The sequence below is a fragment of the Bubalus bubalis genome, chromosome 14 (genome assembly GCF_019923935.1).
Source record: "Bubalus bubalis isolate 160015118507 breed Murrah chromosome 14, NDDB_SH_1, whole genome shotgun sequence".
Lineage (NCBI taxonomy): Eukaryota > Metazoa > Chordata > Mammalia > Artiodactyla > Bovidae > Bubalus > Bubalus bubalis.
In genome coordinates, this window is record NC_059170.1 from 83,366,980 (window position 1) to 83,385,172 (window position 18,193).

At 49.9% G+C, this 18,193-nt stretch overlaps 1 protein-coding gene across 1 annotated transcript in view; it reads left to right on the forward strand.

Annotated features, from left to right (window-relative positions):
• LOC123329303 (liprin-alpha-1-like) overlaps positions 1-17,203 on the forward strand; it is a 29,489-nt gene extending 12,286 nt beyond the window's left edge. Inside the window, exons 2-6 of the mRNA XM_045162733.1 lie at positions 1,322-1,420; positions 1,642-1,863; positions 5,315-5,398; positions 13,291-13,514; positions 15,334-17,203. Of these exons, the coding sequence (XP_045018668.1) occupies positions 1,322-1,420; positions 1,642-1,863; positions 5,315-5,398; positions 13,291-13,514; positions 15,334-15,556 (852 nt within the window). The 3' untranslated portion in view covers positions 15,557-17,203. The remainder of the gene's footprint in view (positions 1-1,321; positions 1,421-1,641; positions 1,864-5,314; positions 5,399-13,290; positions 13,515-15,333) is intronic.
• The last annotated feature ends 990 nt before the right edge of the window (positions 17,204-18,193 follow it).

The following is an 18,193-nucleotide window of genomic DNA, read 5'->3' on the forward strand; positions in this document are numbered from 1 at the left end:
TCAAGGTGGAGGCTGAAGGCCAGTCTCAGTTGTGGTGGTCTGTGTGGTCTTGGGGTCAGTGGACCCCCTCTTCACTGGAGGGGCATGGAGATCCTTTGTGTGGAGCCTAGAGAGACTTGACAGGGTCATTCTTCACAATCTTGCTCTCTTTTTGATTTATGTTTGCATTTAGTTTCTCATTTAATTTTTCTAAGAGTTTCCGACTCCTACTGAAGAACTAAAAATATGCAGGGAGCAGCTTCTTAAAAGAGAAGAAGAAATCGCTGAGCTGAAAGTGGAAAGAAACAACACCAGGGTCAGTAGGGGGATTCTCACGTGTTGACATTTGCCCCACGGGGGTCACCACTGGCCTCCGTGTTGCTGTCTTTAAACTTTGTCTGATTTTCAAGTCATTTTTCACATGTTCCCCTTGAGCAGACCAGGGTGGATCAGTTCGGGGTTCTCATACCTTGCTTCAAATTTATGAGAGCTAATGTAATTTTAGTACATTTGAGGGGGGAGTCCTCTTAACTTAAATTTTTGTCCACGCTACACTTTGTGTGGGATCTTAGTTCCCCGATCAGGGATTAAAACCCATGAGCCCTGCAGAAGTGTGGAGTCTTAACTACTGGGACACTGGGGAAGTCCACTCTTATATATCAACTTGCAGTTAAAAACTAGGTAATAGAATTAATTTAGGATAAAATTTTGTCCTCTCAAACTTAGAATTTAAAGCTGTTAACAAGCAGATTTTCTTGACATTAAGATCAATGAGAGACATTAAAGGTATTCTGTTACAGTATCCATGTATTAGGGTGAGTATACACTAAGAAGTGTACTAACATGTATACACACATCAACACACAGTGACTCGGCCCCTTTTATTTGAGTTGAGAGCACGATTACGAGTAGCACTCGAAATGTATAGTTTGTTAGAAGAAGAATTAGGTGCCACACATAAAGAGGTAAGTTTGATAAGTCATCGTGTAATTTCAGTTAAGAGTTTGTCATTTGTATCCTTTCATTTTAAAAAAGATTGAAGGCTGTAGTGGTGGGCATCAGATGTTATTTATCTATTTGATTGAGGACCCGCCCACCTGGGTTATTTTAATGACTAATAAAGTAGACTTGTGGCTCAGAGCTGCAGGATCTCTTAAGTACCCCTTTGTCCAGTAGAAGACAAATTCTGACTCTAATCACCTGGTTGTATTTGGGATGGATAGCATCGCCATGTATTTTCTTTTTATGTTGCGTTTTCAGTTTAGAGTTGAATTTTTCCAGGTGGAGTTTTGCTGTCTTTACTTATTTTTTTTACTCTGATTCAATTTTTTGGTTTTAGCAGATGATTCTTAAAGAGCAGAATAACCAGGAAAAGATACTGACGGACAGGGTGCTTGATGTAAATCATGAGCCAGAAAACATGCCAAGCGCTAATGGAAAGGCAAGTCTCAATCTCGCTCTCTGTCTGGTTCTCGTCTTACCATCCAGTCTGTGTGGGGCTGTTGAGACCTCTCACCAATGCACCATGTAGGTCTGAGTGTCCGTGAGGGTTGTGTGAGCTCCCAGAGCCCAGAAGGCAGTTTTGACCTCACCGATTTCCCGTAAGTGCTGTGTTCCCTCCCTCCCAAAACCAGGCTGTGTAAGGCTTCCTTTCCCCCTTAGAGACCCTCCGACAGCTCTCTAAGCCACGAGGAAGACCTAGCTAAGGTGATCAAGCTCCAGGAAGTCATAGACAGGCAGTCGCGGGAGCAGAGCCAGATGAAGGAGCGCCTGGCAGCCCTCTCTGCCCACATGACAGAGCTGGAGGCGGACCTGGACACAGCCAGGAAGGACCTCCTCAAGTCCGAGGAAGTGAACACGAAACTGCAGCGGGACATCTGTGAAGTGAGTGATGGTGGCCGTGTCTGTTGTTCTGAGGTGGAATGTGGGTCCATTTTTCTCCCAGTGGTCTCAGCTTTGCGATGGCTGAGTGAGCAAGAGCAGAGCTCTGGCAAGACCGTGACTGGCTGCCTCCCCGCCTCTGTGTCGAGGTCTTTGGGGTAGAAGAGGCCTGGTCCAGGTGGTCCATTGGCAGTGGACCAACATGAGGGCAGCCCTGGTGCTGTGCTGCACCCTGGGTGTGGACTCCTCATTTCTACAAGTTCTAGGGGGCCCAGTGTGCTCCTTTTTTAAAAAAAAAAATCATTCATCCATTCATTCATTTATTGGTGTATAGTTGCTTTACACTGCTGTTTCAATTTCTGCTGTGCAGCAAAGTGAATCAGTCATCTATCTATCTATCTATCTATGTTATCTCCCTCTCTTTTAGATTTCCTGCCCATTTACTTCACCACAGAGCACTGAGTAGACTTCTCTGTGCTGTACACTAGGTCCTTACTCATTGACTTTATGCGTAGTATCAGTACTGTATAGATGTCAACCCCAGTCTCCTGGTTCATCCCCCACCCCCCACCCCCCGCCACCTGCTTGTCGAATGTGTTCCTGATGATGCTGAAGTTTCCTTCTGATTCACTCAGGTGAGTCTGGTGATGTCTGTGGAGCCTGTTCTCTTGGAGAGATGGGAGCATGCTGTATGGGCTCTGCTGAGGCAGCTTTCCTGGTCATCTTCTCTAGTTTTCTGAGGTTCTGCTCCTTGAAGGGATGTGTGACAGTGATACCGGCCATCAGACAAGTTGAGTGGCATTTGCTCACTCTCAAATCCTCAGGCCCAAGCTGTGTAACCATGTGGAATCATAATGTTTCTGGCAGTCGTGTCTGCGGGTGTCACGATTTATGAGAAACTCCCTAGCGGTCACTGTGAAAACAGAAGAGTGCTGGGGGTTCGGGCCTCCTCCTATGAGCCTTGCCTCACCTCTGTGCACAGACAGACAGCGTCCACCCTCTCCCCACCCCCACCCCCCCACCGCCATGAGACCATCTCAGAGAGAACTCCTCCAACATGTGGTACAGCAGGTGTACTTGTTTAGTAGCTTGGTGTGAGTGATTCTGTGTGAGAACTCAAAATAGAAATATTTACACATGGTTGTATAACCTATTCACGCTACTCTTTGGCAACAGGAGATTAGGTGGCAGAGTTTAATACATATAGAATTCTGGAAAAAGCGTTTTTAAGACCTTTCACTTTTAATGTTAGGACTTTGCCCACATTGGTTACTTAGTGACCAGGGAGGGACCTGAAATGGATTTTGAGCAGGCAGACAGGAGTTGCACCAGCAGCAAGTTCTAGTCCTGGTTTGAGCATTTCATACATGTGGTGTAACTGCTTTAGAAGAACTAGGCTTGAGAAGGCTGTGCCCAGTTGTGTTACACTTTGACTTCTGTTTCCACTCGTTAATATTCTTTAATTCTGAGGAAATTGCATGAGATTTTTCCAACTTTATTCCGAAGAAACAAGCATCAGAGCTCCCAGTTGGATCTGTTGAAGGTCCCTCCCTGTTCTGGATCAAGCCCGCCTGTATGGTGTAGCAAACAGAGGTCCTGACTTCATGCCAGATACCTTCCCTCCTGGAATTCTTGCAATAACAGGGTAGTTTAGTATACTTTTTGTTTGCTGTTTGGGTTTATTTTGTAGAAAAGAAGCTTGGTAAACCGAGTGGCTGGACAGAAAGTTAAGACAGATGGGTGCCAATCGTGGCAAATGTGACCTTTGAGGTAGGCGTGTTTTTGCTCACGTCTGAGAAAACTGCCATGTCTAGGACTTTAATTTTGAGGACGTTAACTTTATGTTTGATTTGAAACTAAGGATGACCTCAATGATAAACTTGAAAATGAAATTGCAAATAAGGATTCTGTGCATCGACAGGTAATGGCCTTTACTGAACTGTGTCTGACTTTTATTGTAGTGAATAACTGAGGAAGGAAGTTAAAGACCTTTTCATGTGACTCCCATGTTGGAAATCAAGTCCCAGTGTAACGTTCTTATGACCCGAAAATATTGCGTTCAAAAGGGTGGATGTACCTAATGGTAAATCAGCTGTACTGGAAGGAAATACATTTTTTTAAAAATGGGGGTGACTATAACTTGCAGGTTTGAATTATTTGGGACTTGGTTTAACCATTTTGCGGAATTCCACTCCACTGCCCGAGGTGGAGGCCGAGCTGGCGCAGAGGGTGGCTGCGCTCTCCAAGGTGCTGCTCTGGGTCCCCAGCGGGGGGTGGGGGGGTGAGCGCAGGGAAGGCCTGTTCCCCTGCTGTCCCACCACGCCCCTGCCCGTGCTGCTTAGTCCACACAGGAGCGCAGACACAGGGGTCATGCTGCCTATCTGAGATGGGAGTGCTCCTTGAGTGTCAGGCAGCCCCCACTTCTGCATCATCCCTCCATTAATTTCCCTCCAGTTTTGTCCTGTGTTCTGTGTGTCCCCAGGACGCTTCAGCTCCGAGTCACTGCTGCTCAGAGTTCAGTCAGCCACTCAAAGCCTAGCAGGATAGAGACCTAGAAAAATCCCATTCTCGTTTAAGAGATGGCCAAAATAGCTCTGTAGTGAACATAGTTTTAAGTCATTATCTGTACACTTGTTGAAGAAGTCACAGTGGGGCACGTGCAGACCCGGGGCCCCACTCCCAGCTCACTGTCCCGGAGCCTGCGGGTGAGAGGCCGCATCGTGGGGATGTGGCACTGCTGGGGGCATCGTCCCCACTGCCAGCCAGCCAGCCATCCTGTCCTTCTGGCGGGAAAGGTGTTGCCCTGTGCTGCCTGTGGGCACTGGCTGGGCATGCAGAGTCAGGTCGGGCTTGTGCTGGCACAGCTGTCAGGAGCATTGCCCGGAGGTCAGTGAGTGGCTGAGGGACCTCTGGTCGCCGGCGGCCAGCAGTGTCAGGTGCTCGCAGACCCTCCCAGAGCAGGGTCACTAATAGCCACCAGGGGACGCCCTTCTGCCTCTGATCTTCCTCTCCAGGCTTGGTTTCTCCTCTCCCCTGGCATCTCTGCTGTCCGTCACCGGTTGGCCTTGTAGTCCTACCTTTTGTCTTCCGGAAGCTCTGCCATTAAGGAGGCTAAATGGTTCGAACTTACCTCCCAGCTTAGGAAGGTAGAACGTGTGCCTTGCATGTCTCACACTTGCCGATGCCTGCTGCTTGCACTGGCTCACCACAGCAGTCCGAGGAGGGGGCGCAGCGGCCGCGGGTGCAGGCCCGGGGCGGGGGGGAGCGCGTCTCCTCTCACAAGCTGGTCACCAGCACCCTCTGTGAGCCACCTGGCACACACGAAGCTGCGCAGGGGCCCCTGGGCTCATGGTCCGCACAAAGCATGTCCTGCTTGCCGCCCCTGCGGTCACAGCCCGCATGCCGTCAGGACAGGGTCACTGCGAGAGGAGCTGATGTTGTTCTTGGTTGACAGGCGGGAGAGAGACATGGAAGCATCGAGGGGAGGCTGTGCAAGATGGAGGCCCAACTGGAGGAGAAGAACAAGGAGCTGCAGCAGGTGTGTGTGCTGACGGGGAGGCCACGTCTGGGTGGGAGACGCAGCTTGGATGGGGGCCAGTGCTGCCTTTCTCCGCGGCTCCCGTCTCTGCTGTCGAGTGTGTGCATGTGTGGCCCCATCTGCTGATCCGGGCACCCACCTCCTTGGGAACAGGGCCAGAGGTGGTCACCCATAGGCAGTGGGCAGGGGCCAGGGCGTCCTCACGTTCAAAGAGGCTGCTTGTTGCTCTGACCAGCCAGTCTGGGGAGCTGCTTGGGATACAGGTGGACCTCATGACTGCCCCTCAGACAAATCTGAGGGTGCCAGCCCTGGGCCCATGAAACTGAAGGCATGACACCCAGGTGTGGAGCCTGCTTGCCTCGGACGTGGCCCTGGAGTCCCACATGCCAAACTGCTGGCCCAGACATGGTGTGTGTGTAGGATGGCTGCTCCTAGGCAGAAGGAGAACCGTAGTTGTGCTGCGACAGAAGGCGCGTCAGGAAAGGGTGATGGTGGAGGCTCGCATCACCGACTCCTGAGAGAGGTTTCCCGGAAAGGTTGGCCACAGGGCGATACAGACCATCCAGGAAATGGAGTACGGATCCCTGGTCCAGCCTCATGTGTCAGTACTGTCGCCACCATGCCTGTGTTCTTGGGCCTGGACTGCAGAGCCTCACAGGCAGGCTTCCAGGGGGCATTGGTTCTGACTCCCATCATGAGACCCGCAGTGAGGCCCCCTCCCCACTTAGGCAGAGAGCTCAATGTCTCCCAATCAGGGGTGCATGATGCTCAGAGGCTGTTGAGATCGGGATGCTGTTTATGACTAAGCTAATTCAAAGTAAACTTTTGTTTTGCTTTAAAAATATTTGAATGCCGATGCCTTATTGTGGAAGCTGTGACAGATTTTGTTTCCTTGGGCTCAAAAATCACTGCAGATGGTGACTGCAGCCATGAGATTAAAAAATGCTTGCTCCTTGGAAAGCTATGACAAACACAGATAGCATATTGAAAAGTAGAGACATCACTTTGCCGACATAAGTCCATATAGTCAAAGTTATGGCTTTTCCGGTAGTCACGTGTGGGTGTGAGAGTTGGACCATAAAGAAGGCTGAGCACTGAAGAATTGATGCTTTCAAATTGTGTTGCTGGAGAAGACTCTGTTTTAACAGAAAATATTTAACAAAATATAAACTGTTTTTAAATGTATTATGATGGAAAATTTCAAACATGGACAAATGTGGATGGAGTAGTATAATAAATACCCATAACTGTCAATTAGTCTCAGCAATTTCTTAACACAGAGCCAATCTCAAATAGATCATTCTTTTGTCTTCTCTGCATTTTTTTTATACAGTAGGTCCTAAAACAGCTTTCTAAACATTGAAATTGATGCTCATTTTATAAAACACAGACTTGCCACCTTTGTTATTACATTTAAAAATTCCTTAAGGTAATTATTTCCAGTTTTTTAATATGAATTTTCATATTGGAAAAGACCCTGATGCTGGGAAAGATTGAAGTCAGGAAGAGAGTGGATGACAGAGGATGAGATGGTTGGATAACATCACCAACTCAATGGACATGAGTTTGAGCAGATGCTTAGCAGAAGTCGAGTTACATTTTCCTTATGGCTAATCCACTGCTGTAACACGTATAGCATTTCTGGTTTTGAACACTGAGTGTGTTTGCATTATAGGTGGATTTAGAATGTGTGGCTGTTGTGTGTGGTTCAGAATTCTTAGTAGTCCTTTCTGGGTTCACCTGAAAGCTGAGACAAAGTGTGAACCTTTCACGTGGACTGTGCTGTGCATCAGAAAGATAATACTAGCCACATACACAATCTAAAATTTCCTAAAAACTAATGGGCTACTTGACGTCCTTCTTTCACTGCGAGTCTTGAAATCCTCTGTGTGATTTCCACATCAAGCTTTGCACCAGCCTGTCTCATGTGCTCAGGGGCTGCACGATGTGAGTGACTGCCATGGCTGACAGCACAGAGGTGCCAGGTTGAGTTGAGTGACTCGGAAACTTGGCCCATTTGACTTGTTTTACCCCGTGAGGAAGTGAAGTGGGCTGTAGAGGAATGAATGTGAGGAATGCCCAGGAATGCAGGTGAGCTCCATGGAGACAGTTTAAAGCAATGAGAGGAGCGAGGGCAATAGTGTTAGTCATGTCCCCCTGACCCGAACCCCTGCCCCAAGTCCGGCTTCTCTCTACAGACTTCATCATTGGTAATGGCTTGCCATGTTTCTTCCAGAGAAACCTTTTCTACACCTGAGATGGAACTTCCTCTTCATTATGGTTTATAAGGGTTAATATTGTTCTGAGTGTTTATATTTGCTATGGGACTCTTAGAGAATATTTTCTCAGAATTAAAATATTCGGAGTTGACACCTACTAACGTAACCTGTTATGCACATTTTGGTGCAAGTCATTTTACATCCGGAAAGTAAGGGGTGCAGGCTGTGTCATTTGTTGTTTTGTAGGACCAGCTGATTCTAAACCTGGAAACCCTGAGAGCCAAACTGTACCAGACGAGACTGCGAGGGGCTCCCTTCCACCACGGGTAGACTGCTCCCCCAGGTAGTTCCCCTCAGCGCTGTCGAGTGTGACAAGGGCCTGTCTTGTGTGTGGACAGTATGACTGGGTGTCACTCATGATCGCACCTCAAGGAGCCTGTAGCTTCGTGGCCAGTGAAAGGGAAGAGACAAGCATTGTTCCTTAGGGTCCAGCTTGGTACCACGGAGTGGTAGTCACAGTATTGACAACACTCAAAAACAGGCAGAGGTTTGGAAGTGGGGGGCCGACCAGTTGATATTTGGGTGTATTCATTTGAGGGGCCTGACAGACTGTGACACTGATGTTTCTGAACAGTCGCAGAAGGTTAATGACCTGTAGTCTTTTTTACGTGAATGGAGACTGAGACATGACTTGCCATTGACTGTGGTGGGAGGAATCACCTGGCTTGTGAATGAGGAGAGCAGATTACTGAGCATCCTGATTTTTTCTTACTCGTTATAGGGGAAGTAATTCTTATTAAGCATTTAAATGTTTCTTTGGCTTCTTCACGGAAAATGGTCACAAGTGAGAGATAAACTTGAGCAAAGGGTATTAAGTGCTTAACTGGTGACATTCATTCATCTGTAGGAAATTGACTATTGCTTGAATCCTGAGTTAGGAGACAGTTTGGAGCCCATACGCATATTTCTGCGTTTGTGTGCTTAGGACATCCCCGCAGTCCAGGGCCCCCACCCAGCCTTCTTCTACAGTAAGGGGGTATCATTTGAGACAAAGGCAGAGCCAGAAACTGGCCCTGTGTCTGAAACCATGATGGGTGGAGTTCAAGGAGAGCACGTGCCCTGCAGAACGGATAGGGGACATGGCCAAACTTGCTGGCAGAGCTCCTCCAGGGTGAGGGGCTGGAGCTGTCAGAGGTGGGGAACCCCTACTCCCGGGGTGGACAAGGTGAGTGTGAGGAGGACTGCTTAGACAGTGGAGGAAGAGGAGGTGGACACAGCCTCCTGCTCTTGGGGGTTTTTGGGTAACGAGGAGGGCCCTGGTGCCCAGACCTGAGGCCTGGCTCGGTTGTGGGGTTCATATGGAGAAGCCTGGGGCCTGGTTACCAGTCCCCTGTGTGTCAGTGAGAGTGAGGGATGAGAAGAGGAAGCAGCCACAGGGCGGGAGGGGCCTCTGTGCTCTGAAGACAGTGGGCTGCAGCAGCTGGTGCGAGGGAGGGGTGTCTCCAGGAGGCAGCTCTTGAGGGGTCATGGCAGTGACTTAGCAGCACAGGTGGGGCCTCAGAGTGGGGTTTGCGGGCAGTGTGGGCTGGGTGGGGGCACTATGCTGGCTCAGGAGGGAGGGAGTGGGGACTGAAAACCTGGCTCACAGGCAGGGCAGACAAGGTGTATTTGGTGGGACCTCCCAGAGGAATTGGTCACCTTGTCTCTGAGACCTTCTCACAGAGGAAAGAGCTTCAGGTGAGGAGGGGGAGAGAGATGGAGGCTACACCCTGCGAGGGGACTAGGAGGTGATGGTTGGGGGGCGACCCAACCAGGAGGCCTCTGTGGCCCTCAGAGGACCTGCAAGGGTCTGCAGTCCATGGCGGGACTGTGTCGTACCCCGACCTAGTTCCCAAGTGTGCTCTGGCCCCAGGCCCTTGGGTAGAAGTGGAGCAGAGAAAGGATCGGTTCCGGCAGGAGGGAGGGGAGTCGGGTGGGATACAGGCGTGGCTCGGGGAGATTACAGACCTCCATCTCCAAGCAGGCTGAACTGGTGGTTGGCCCTGGCCACTCTGCAGACGTATGGGGTGTCCTGGGAGGGCTCTGTCTCCCGAGTTTATGGACTCCTGCACATGAAGGCGCCACCCTCTTCCCAGAGAGAAGACTGAGCAGAGCCCGGGCGGTCCTGTAGTGCAGGCTGCTCATAGTCAAGGCAGGGCTGCCCTGCCTCTCAGCAGGCCCCTGCTGACAGAGTTCCTGGCACTGGGAGGCCCAGACCTTAGTACTCAGGGCCTGAGCATCTGTGCTGGGCCTTGTTCAGCCCAGGGTCTGGTGACACGCTACCTCTGCTTTAATGGGAGACACCAATGCGGCTCAGCTCCGAGCTGTGGGTCTGAGGCCTTTCTGCTGTGGGTTGACAACCCGCACGGAAAGTGGTGCAGATAGTGTTCCAGGCAGACAGGTGATTGTGATCCACAGACTTTACTTGGGAAAGGGAGGTCTGAGCAGGCATGGGCCGGAGGGGAGGTGGGATGCCAAGGAGAAAGCAGAGCAGGTGCAGTCTCCACCCTTGGACCTGAGGGTGGGCTCCAGGGGGACCCTGGACTCCCCAACCCCAGACAGCCGATCCTGTCCTAGTCAGCTCCACACCCTCGTGTCAGCAGTGCCTTCTCCACATATGGGAGTTTTCCAGCTGGTGGGGATGAGCCCTGAGTGTTTGCGGAGCAGTGGGCTGCCTGTTGCTATTGGAGCCAGGAGGGCAGTGCCCTCCCGGGGGCCCTTTTGCTGTGAAATTGCCGATCTTCCAGATTGACAGGCTCCGGCTTGACTGACAGAGTGAGCTCTCTTTTCTTCTAAAAGCGCTCTTCTTTCCCGTGTGTTTCAACCAACCCCACTTGGGCAGTGCCCCGGACCTCAGGTTCCCTGTGGCGGAGTGGCCGGCAGACTCCTCCTGCAATGGGGCAGTGCTGCGGCACCCCCAGAAAGGCCGGCTGGCAGCGCTGCACGACAAGCCGTCCAAGGCAAGGACCCCCGCCGCCCCCTTCCCGTCCCTGGTGGGCACCTTGTGAGGCACCTGCCCCCTCACACTGTGGTCCTGAGGTGGGTTTCTAACAAAGCATTGATAGATCGCTTACGTCTTCCCATTTTCCTTTTTCTGGCTAAGAGTTTACTTTTAAGGCATGCTTTTTTTTTTCCCTTAAAATAACCAATTTTTATAACTTGTGGCCTACTGTGAGGCCCAGCATGGTACTAATTAGCACAGTTTTGAAATCGTCCTATGAGTAAATGGATACACATATCCATCAGCTTATAGTAAGAAGAATTCTCATTGGACGTTTAAGTGCCTTTATATTTTCACCTCATTCATGGCATGTATTTTTTCATACATGCCTGTGTTTTGAGCTTCTGTATTCAGTGAGCAGTTAGTTTGGGCCAGACATCGTCAGAAGTAGGACTCCAGCAGTGAATTAAAAACCGTGTGCATTCTTTATCCACTGCTACATAATGGATCACTGCCAAGCTTAATGACTTCCCAGTGATCAGCTCACAGTCCACAGTTCCTGTGCATTGTAGCAGGCGGGCCTGGTTCAGGGCCTCCTGAAGGCACAGACACAGGAAGGCCCCACAGGGCTGGATGGCAGGCTTCCAGATTCACCTGGCTTCTGGGGACAGGCCCAGGTCCCTGCTGTGTGGACCTCTTCATGGCCTGGCTTTCCTTGGAACACCTTCTGAGAGCGCGAGTGTGGGGTGTAGGCCAGGGCCTTTTGCACCCAGTCTCAAAGCCGCACACCTTCACTTCTGTTTGCGAGAGTGAGCTGCGAAGTCCTGCCTCGCTCAGAGGCTGAGCAGGAGTTGCCCCTTCTGCCTCTTGAAGGGAGGAGGATGGAAGAATTTGTGGACCCCGTTTTAAACCCGCACAACCTGTCAGACAGTAATGAGCAGGGAAAGGAGACCAGAGTGCCCAAGTTGTCCGAGGACGAGGGGACGATCATGTGTGAACAGGGTGGCCAGGGAGGTGACACCAGGAGGGTGACCTTGAACCAGAGACCCGGAGGCAGGAAGAGAAGTAGCTACTTGGAGATAGAAAAAGGGTCGTGTCAGCCAGTGGGGACAAGGGAGAGAGCGGGCCGTATCAGGGAGGACCCCAGGCTCAGGCCTAAGCAGCTCGAGGCCAGATCCTGTTTTTTGAGGTGAGGAGGGTTGCCGGGGTGGGGAGCTAAGAGCCAGACCTCAGCCCTGCTGAGGTGGACGAGCCCATGAGGTATACAGGGGACGTGTCAGGAGAGCAGCTGAGTGTTCTGGCCTGCATCCGGGAGAGGACTCACTCAGCTCAGGGTGAACTTGGGGTCGTGGGCATACAGATGGCGTTTAAAGGCACGAGAATGGTAAAGTCACTAGGCGGGTGCCAGTGGAGAGAGATGGGGTGCAAGGGTAGAGCTGTGGGGCACCCTGCATTCCAAAGCTGAGAAGGGGCACAAGGGAATGAGGAATAACCCCAGGGAGGGCGGGGCCTGAAGCCCAGGGAGAGACATGCTGGGGGGGCATGGTGGAGGGCAAGGAAGCGAGGGGGCTTGGTAACATGGGTTCCTCGAGCCCCCGGGGAGCTGCCCTGTGGGGCGGGGCACACTGCCTGCTGGCAGAGAGCTGGAGACCGGGCGGGGATGGGGACAGTAGAGGCTGCTCCCAGGGAGCTTTCAGAGACCCACAGTGGGCGCTGCAGGGAGCCCTGGAGGAGGAATCCGCTGTTTCCTGTTGTGTGATTGGAAGGCAAGAGAAGGGAGAGGACCTGCTGACGGGGCTGATGGGGGTGAACCCATAGGCAGCTGGTTTGCTGGAACAGAGCAGGAATGATGGCAGGTGGTTTTGGAGCCAGTGAAGGAGGTGGCCCAGCCCTGGGGCGGGGTCGTGATGAAGACAGGGGGCGAGGGCACTGGCCACCGGGGACAGGGAGCTGGTAAGCCAGCACCTCGAGGCTGCCCCTCAGTTGCTTTCAGATCATGTCTTGGAAAAGCAGGCAGGACCTGGGTGACAGTGTGGCAGGGGGAGGTTTGCAGAGAGAAGAGTGTGAGGTGTGAGAGCAGGAGGGTGAAGCGGGGCCCCGTGGGCACCCTCCTGTGTGTCTCTGATGACAAAGCCACCCTTGCGGTGCGAGGGGCTGTCCCCCAGAACAGCCCGAGGGCCTGTGCCCTGAGGAGAGCCGCTGGGGGCTGGCCCTCCCATCCCCTGGCTGTCCCTTCTCGCTCCTGTGTGTGGGCATTCAGACCAGCCTGGAAACGGAGGGCTGGGGGCCTGCAAGGACGGCACTCCCCAGTGAACTAGGACCAGTGATGACCACTGAGGGAGACCCAGCAGCTGCCGAGCTGAAGGATTCTTTTTTCTTATTTTCCTCCAGCCTGGCTGATGGAGGCATGAATGTATTTTTTTTTTAATTTTCAGTTTTTGTCTCTGACTCCATCAGCCTACCCTTGTGAATAACCTCACAGGATTGCCTTCTGTCCACGCTAAGACCTGAGTGTCACCAGACCATCTAGGAACTGGATTCTCCTCCTGCCCGTTTCTTCAGTACTGCTCGCTTAAGAGATGGCAGTGTCTCATGAGCATGGCCCATTTATCCACAGTCAGGGCTTCCATGTAAAATTGTGTTCAGTTCCTGCCCTGAATGTCGCTGACGAGACGTGGTCCTCTCATGCCCAGGTGCAGACCCTGAAGGAGCAGGACTGGGAGCAGGTGCAGCAAGCCAGTGTGCTGGCCAGTGTGGCCCAGGCGTTCGAGAGTGACGAAGGCATGTCTGACGGCGAGGGCGACAGGATCACCCTTTTCAGCTCGGCCACTCAGCTGTCACCCAGCAGGCAGGCCCATGCCAAGACTCCGACTGTGATGCTGCAGGAGCAGCTGGATGCCATCAACGAAGAGATTAGGTGGGTGTGCCTGAACTCAGCTCCCGGGAAACTCGGTTTCTCTGAGGAGCTGTCTTCTCTTAGGAAGTCTGAGTGTTCCATAGTAAGAAACCTGACTTCAGGTCTGCTTCAAGAATTTTCAGTTTTGAGATTGCCCTTGATTATAGAGCTCAGTCAGCCAGGGCGTTCTGTCCATGGTGTGGTGTCAGCACTCTGTGAGGGGGTGTTGTGGGCTGTCCTCCCCAGCTCTGAGCCCCTAGGTGGGTGAGGTGCTGAGGCGGTGTCCCCTGCGGCCCATGCACCCTCCCTCGGAGCCTCCCATGTTCTGGTGAAAAGCCACCTGGAACAGAAAAGTTGGGGTTTTGGACTTGGCAAATTCCCACTCAGATCTGCATTTTCCTTTTTAACTTAATACAATGTGAAGATTGGCTTGTTGTAAGACAGTGGTCCAAGGACATGTGTTTGAGTTTTTCTCATCCCATCAGTATATTTAAGATGTTTTCTTTAGACACCCTCTTGGCAGTTATAACAATTTACAAAATGGATAGAATCCAAAGGCCCGCCTCGTGGTGAGCAGGGGGCCTTGGGTCTGGGTGTAGCCGGGTGGCTGGGGGCCCCAAGGCCTGCCTGGTGCCACACCCACACAGCTATGCCCGTGTCCCAAGTCCATGTTCAGAGTGGCCGCAGGCCAGTGACCCTGCACAGGACCTGGCAGAGCTGCTGCTCAGACTGTTCTCATCACGTCGGCCCAGGCCAAGATGCCTGTTCCTGTCGGCCGAGTGCGGGGGGCCTGGGGGAAAGGCAGGGGGTGAACAGGACAACCAGCAAATGCAGGTGGTGCCACCTGCCCATTTGACGCTGAGACAGATGGCTTTGTGGGCCATGTTTGAGCACAGATGAGCTCAGAAAGATTGTCTTTCCCTGTCCCCACAGGAAATATGGAACAGTTATATATTAATATTTTTATTTTTACAGCATGTTGTCAGGTAAAAGTGATTTTTCCTTATGCAACAAGTTGACTTGATGTAAATGGTAAATTCTGTCCATAAACCTGTTATCAACAGTGAAAAACTTTCAAGATGTATAAGTAGAAGTGAAACTGGAGGGTTTACTTCCTGTAAGAATCTTGTATTTTAATTTGAAAATCATTTTATTTGCATAATCGTGTATTTAAACTGCTATATAAAATCATCCACGACACATTAGAGGAGAAGAGCAGAAACCGTGAATTCTAGGTTAATGCAGCACATTGACATGAATCCAGAAACTCACACAAAGCTGGTGGAGAACTTCATCGAGTGATGCGTTTGTACATATACAACCTTAAAAACAAAAACAAAAACAAAAACAAAAACAAAAACAAAAACAACAAAAAAAAAACAAGATCAACTCAGCACTTCATCTGGTCTGGAGACTCGTGTTTATAAACTCCAACTTGTTCATGAATTGCTGTTTTGATTGTACAGAATTCCCGATTCCCAGTGGAAAAGACTTGAGGCACTGACGTGCATCTCTGCCCTGAGAGCAGGGAAGGTAAAGGTTGTCAATTTCAGGTATGTCCTCACAGGAAGAGAGTCGCCACCAGGGCCCCTTCAGAATGTTAAAGTAAAGAAGTAAAATCAAGGGTGAATGATCAGGGGCCAGTTTGTAAGACTCAATGCTAAGTTATTCTAAGTTTGAGAATATTCAAAAGAGGAAAAGTCAAACTTTTTGCTGAGATGTTACTTGAGCAACTGTTTCTGGAATTTGCTAATTGTGACACAGAATTCCAGCCCAAATTTCTTGTCCAGACATGTTCCTCTGCTAACAGGGGCAGGTTACAGGTTTTATTCTATTTTAGGTTGATCAAAGAAGAGAAGGAGAACACAGAGCAGCAGGCCGAGAAGACTGAGAGCATGGAGGGCAGGCGGAGCCTAGGCAACCTCCGTCGTTTTAAATCAGTGAGCTCCCTCAACCGGCATCCCGCCTCCTTGCATGCCGCTCCTGCCCACCCAGCAGTGGGTGCTCCAAGCCCTGAAGGAGGCACAGCCTGGCGCAGGAGGGAGACCGGCTGGGCATCATGACTCGTATGTGTCTGCCTCCTCCCTGCCATATCCCTCCCTCAGCACACTGATTTTCTTTTTTGTTTGTTTGTTTTTGTTTTTTCTCTTTTTACCCAGAAGAAAATCAGGTACATTTGCTACGCTCAGAGATCTAAAATTTTTTAAACTGCCTAGTCTTTAATCATTCCACAATGTCACAGTGACAAATTAGTCTTGATATTTGGACCACCGGCTTAGCATGTCATCATGAACTCAGCCAGAGCCTGCCTCTGTAACGTTGGGCCTGGCCTGTGCTGGGCACAGCAGCTGCAGGGAAGTTTCTGTTCTCAGGGAGCAGACAGCTTCATGAAAGTAACCATAGGCAGCTCTCATGGAGCGTGAAAGCCATGCAGCACATTTTCCATTGGGGATGCCTGGCTGCAGGGTATGCGGTGGGAACAAAACCAAGAATCTAAACTGGTCTGCTTGCTAATGGACCTGGCTGCGCACTCAGGCCAGCTCTGCATGTGAAACCAGGTTAAAAGCCCGGTGCCCCAGGGCCCCAGGGAAGACGTCGGGCTGCCTCACTTTTCCGAGTCTAAAAACAGGATGACGACCTAGGGCTTTTGGTGACAGAGTGTGCGGCTCTAAAGCACATGTTCCAGCTTTCTTCCATGTTTAGCTTGGGTTTTGTGAGTGCATTACTATTTACCCCATGAAATCATGTATACAATACTCTGCTTTATAACTGCACTTGTATTATCACTTTTTTTCTGTTACCACCCATTTCATGTTAGCTGCATTGTTAGTCAGCTTATAATTAAATTAACCGTAAATTAACCGTGAATCTTTTAGAGGCATGTGAAGTGGTAACTAGTCCATTTTGTGGTCTTTTGACACACTGTTTTTATAATTTGCATCATTGGCTAATTAGTTGATATTTCAAATTCTTTGATGATTTCTTTGTGGTTTCATGCTTAATTTCTTTCCAAGTATTTGTAAAAGAACAGTTCTGTGTATGTTTTCCTTGCTGTTGGAGTTCTCTGACGGTGTGTCTGCTTTCATCATTGGTTTTGATTTCCTGTCTCATCCTGTTGTCTGCTTAGTCGTCGTCAATCCAGAACCCCCACCCCCAAGGCTGTAGTTTACCCATCCATCTCCCCTCCCCTGTCCCCCCACTTGCTCTGGTCATAGCCGTGCTGTGGTCCACAGCATGTGTCCCTTTAGTCGGGTTGTGCTTTGTCTTCATGTCTCATTAAATGGTGTTTTTCCCCCATAGCAGTAAGTTTGAATTGGTGTATCACTATGCAGTTACAGGAGAAGGCAATGGCAACCCACTGCAGTACTCTTGCCTGGAAAATCCCATGGACGGAGGAGCCTGGTAGACTGCAGTCCATGGGGTCGCACAGAGTCAGACACGACTGAAGCGACTTAGCAGCAGCAGCAGCAGCAGCATGCAGTTACAAGCATAATGTAGATGGATCCTAAACTACAAATCATGTGTAATTCATAAATGAGATTATCCTTACATAAAGAAATGACCATCTTAAGTGTAGAATTAATGGAGTTTTAGATATGCAGATGACACTACCCTTAAGGCAGAAAGTGAAGAACTAAAAAGCCTCTTGATGAAAGTGAAAGTGGAGAGTGAAAAAGTTGGCTTAAAGCTCAACATTCAGAAAACGAAGATCATGGCATCTGGTCCCATCCCTTCATGGGAAATAGATGGAAAACAGTGGAAACAGTGTCAGACTTTATTTTGGGGGGCTCCAAAGTCACTGCAGATGGTAATTGCAGCCATGAAATTAAAAGATGCTTACTCCTTGGAAGGAAAGTTATGACCAACCTAGACAGCATATTCAAAAGCAGAGACATTATTTTGCCAACAAAGGTTCGTCTAGTCAAGGCTATGGTTTTTCCTGTGGTCATGTATGGATGTGAAAGTTGGACTATGAAGAAAGCTGAGCGCCGAAGAATTGATGCATTTGAACTGTGGTGTTGGAGAAGACTCTTGAGAGCCCCTTGGACTGCAAGGAGATCCAACCAGTCCATTCTAAAGGAGATCAGTCCTGGGTGTTCATTGGAAGGACTGATACTAAAGCTGAAACTCCAATACTTTGGCCACCTAATGCGAAGAGCTGACTCATTGGAAAAGACTCTGATGCTGGGAGGGATTGGGGGCAGGAGAAGAAGGGGACAACAGAGGATGAGATGGCTGGGTGGCATCACCGACTCGATGGACATGAGTTTGGGTGAACTCTGGGAGTTCGTGATGGACAAGGAGGCCTGGCGTGCTGCGATTCCTGGGGTGGTGAAGAGTCGGACATGACTGAGCGACTGAACTGAACTGAACTGACGCAACATCCTTTCTGTGTTGGTGCTTGTATTTAAGACTGTAAATCTCATCAGCTTTTGCACAGTTAATGTCTCTATTAGACTCTTAAAAAGTATCTTCTATGGTTTATAAAATGTAAAGACTACACCTGCTATTAAGCTAGCTTTCATTCTTACATATTTTCACAGGGAACCTCTTTAATGAATTTATTTTGAGAAGTTTTAAATCAAATTCTATGTCAGGATTTTACATTAATGTCCAATAGGTGGTTAGATTTGTTCAGTGTTAAAATAGGTATTATGGTAACTTCCTCATCAGTTAAATTACTAATTTAAAGTATAACA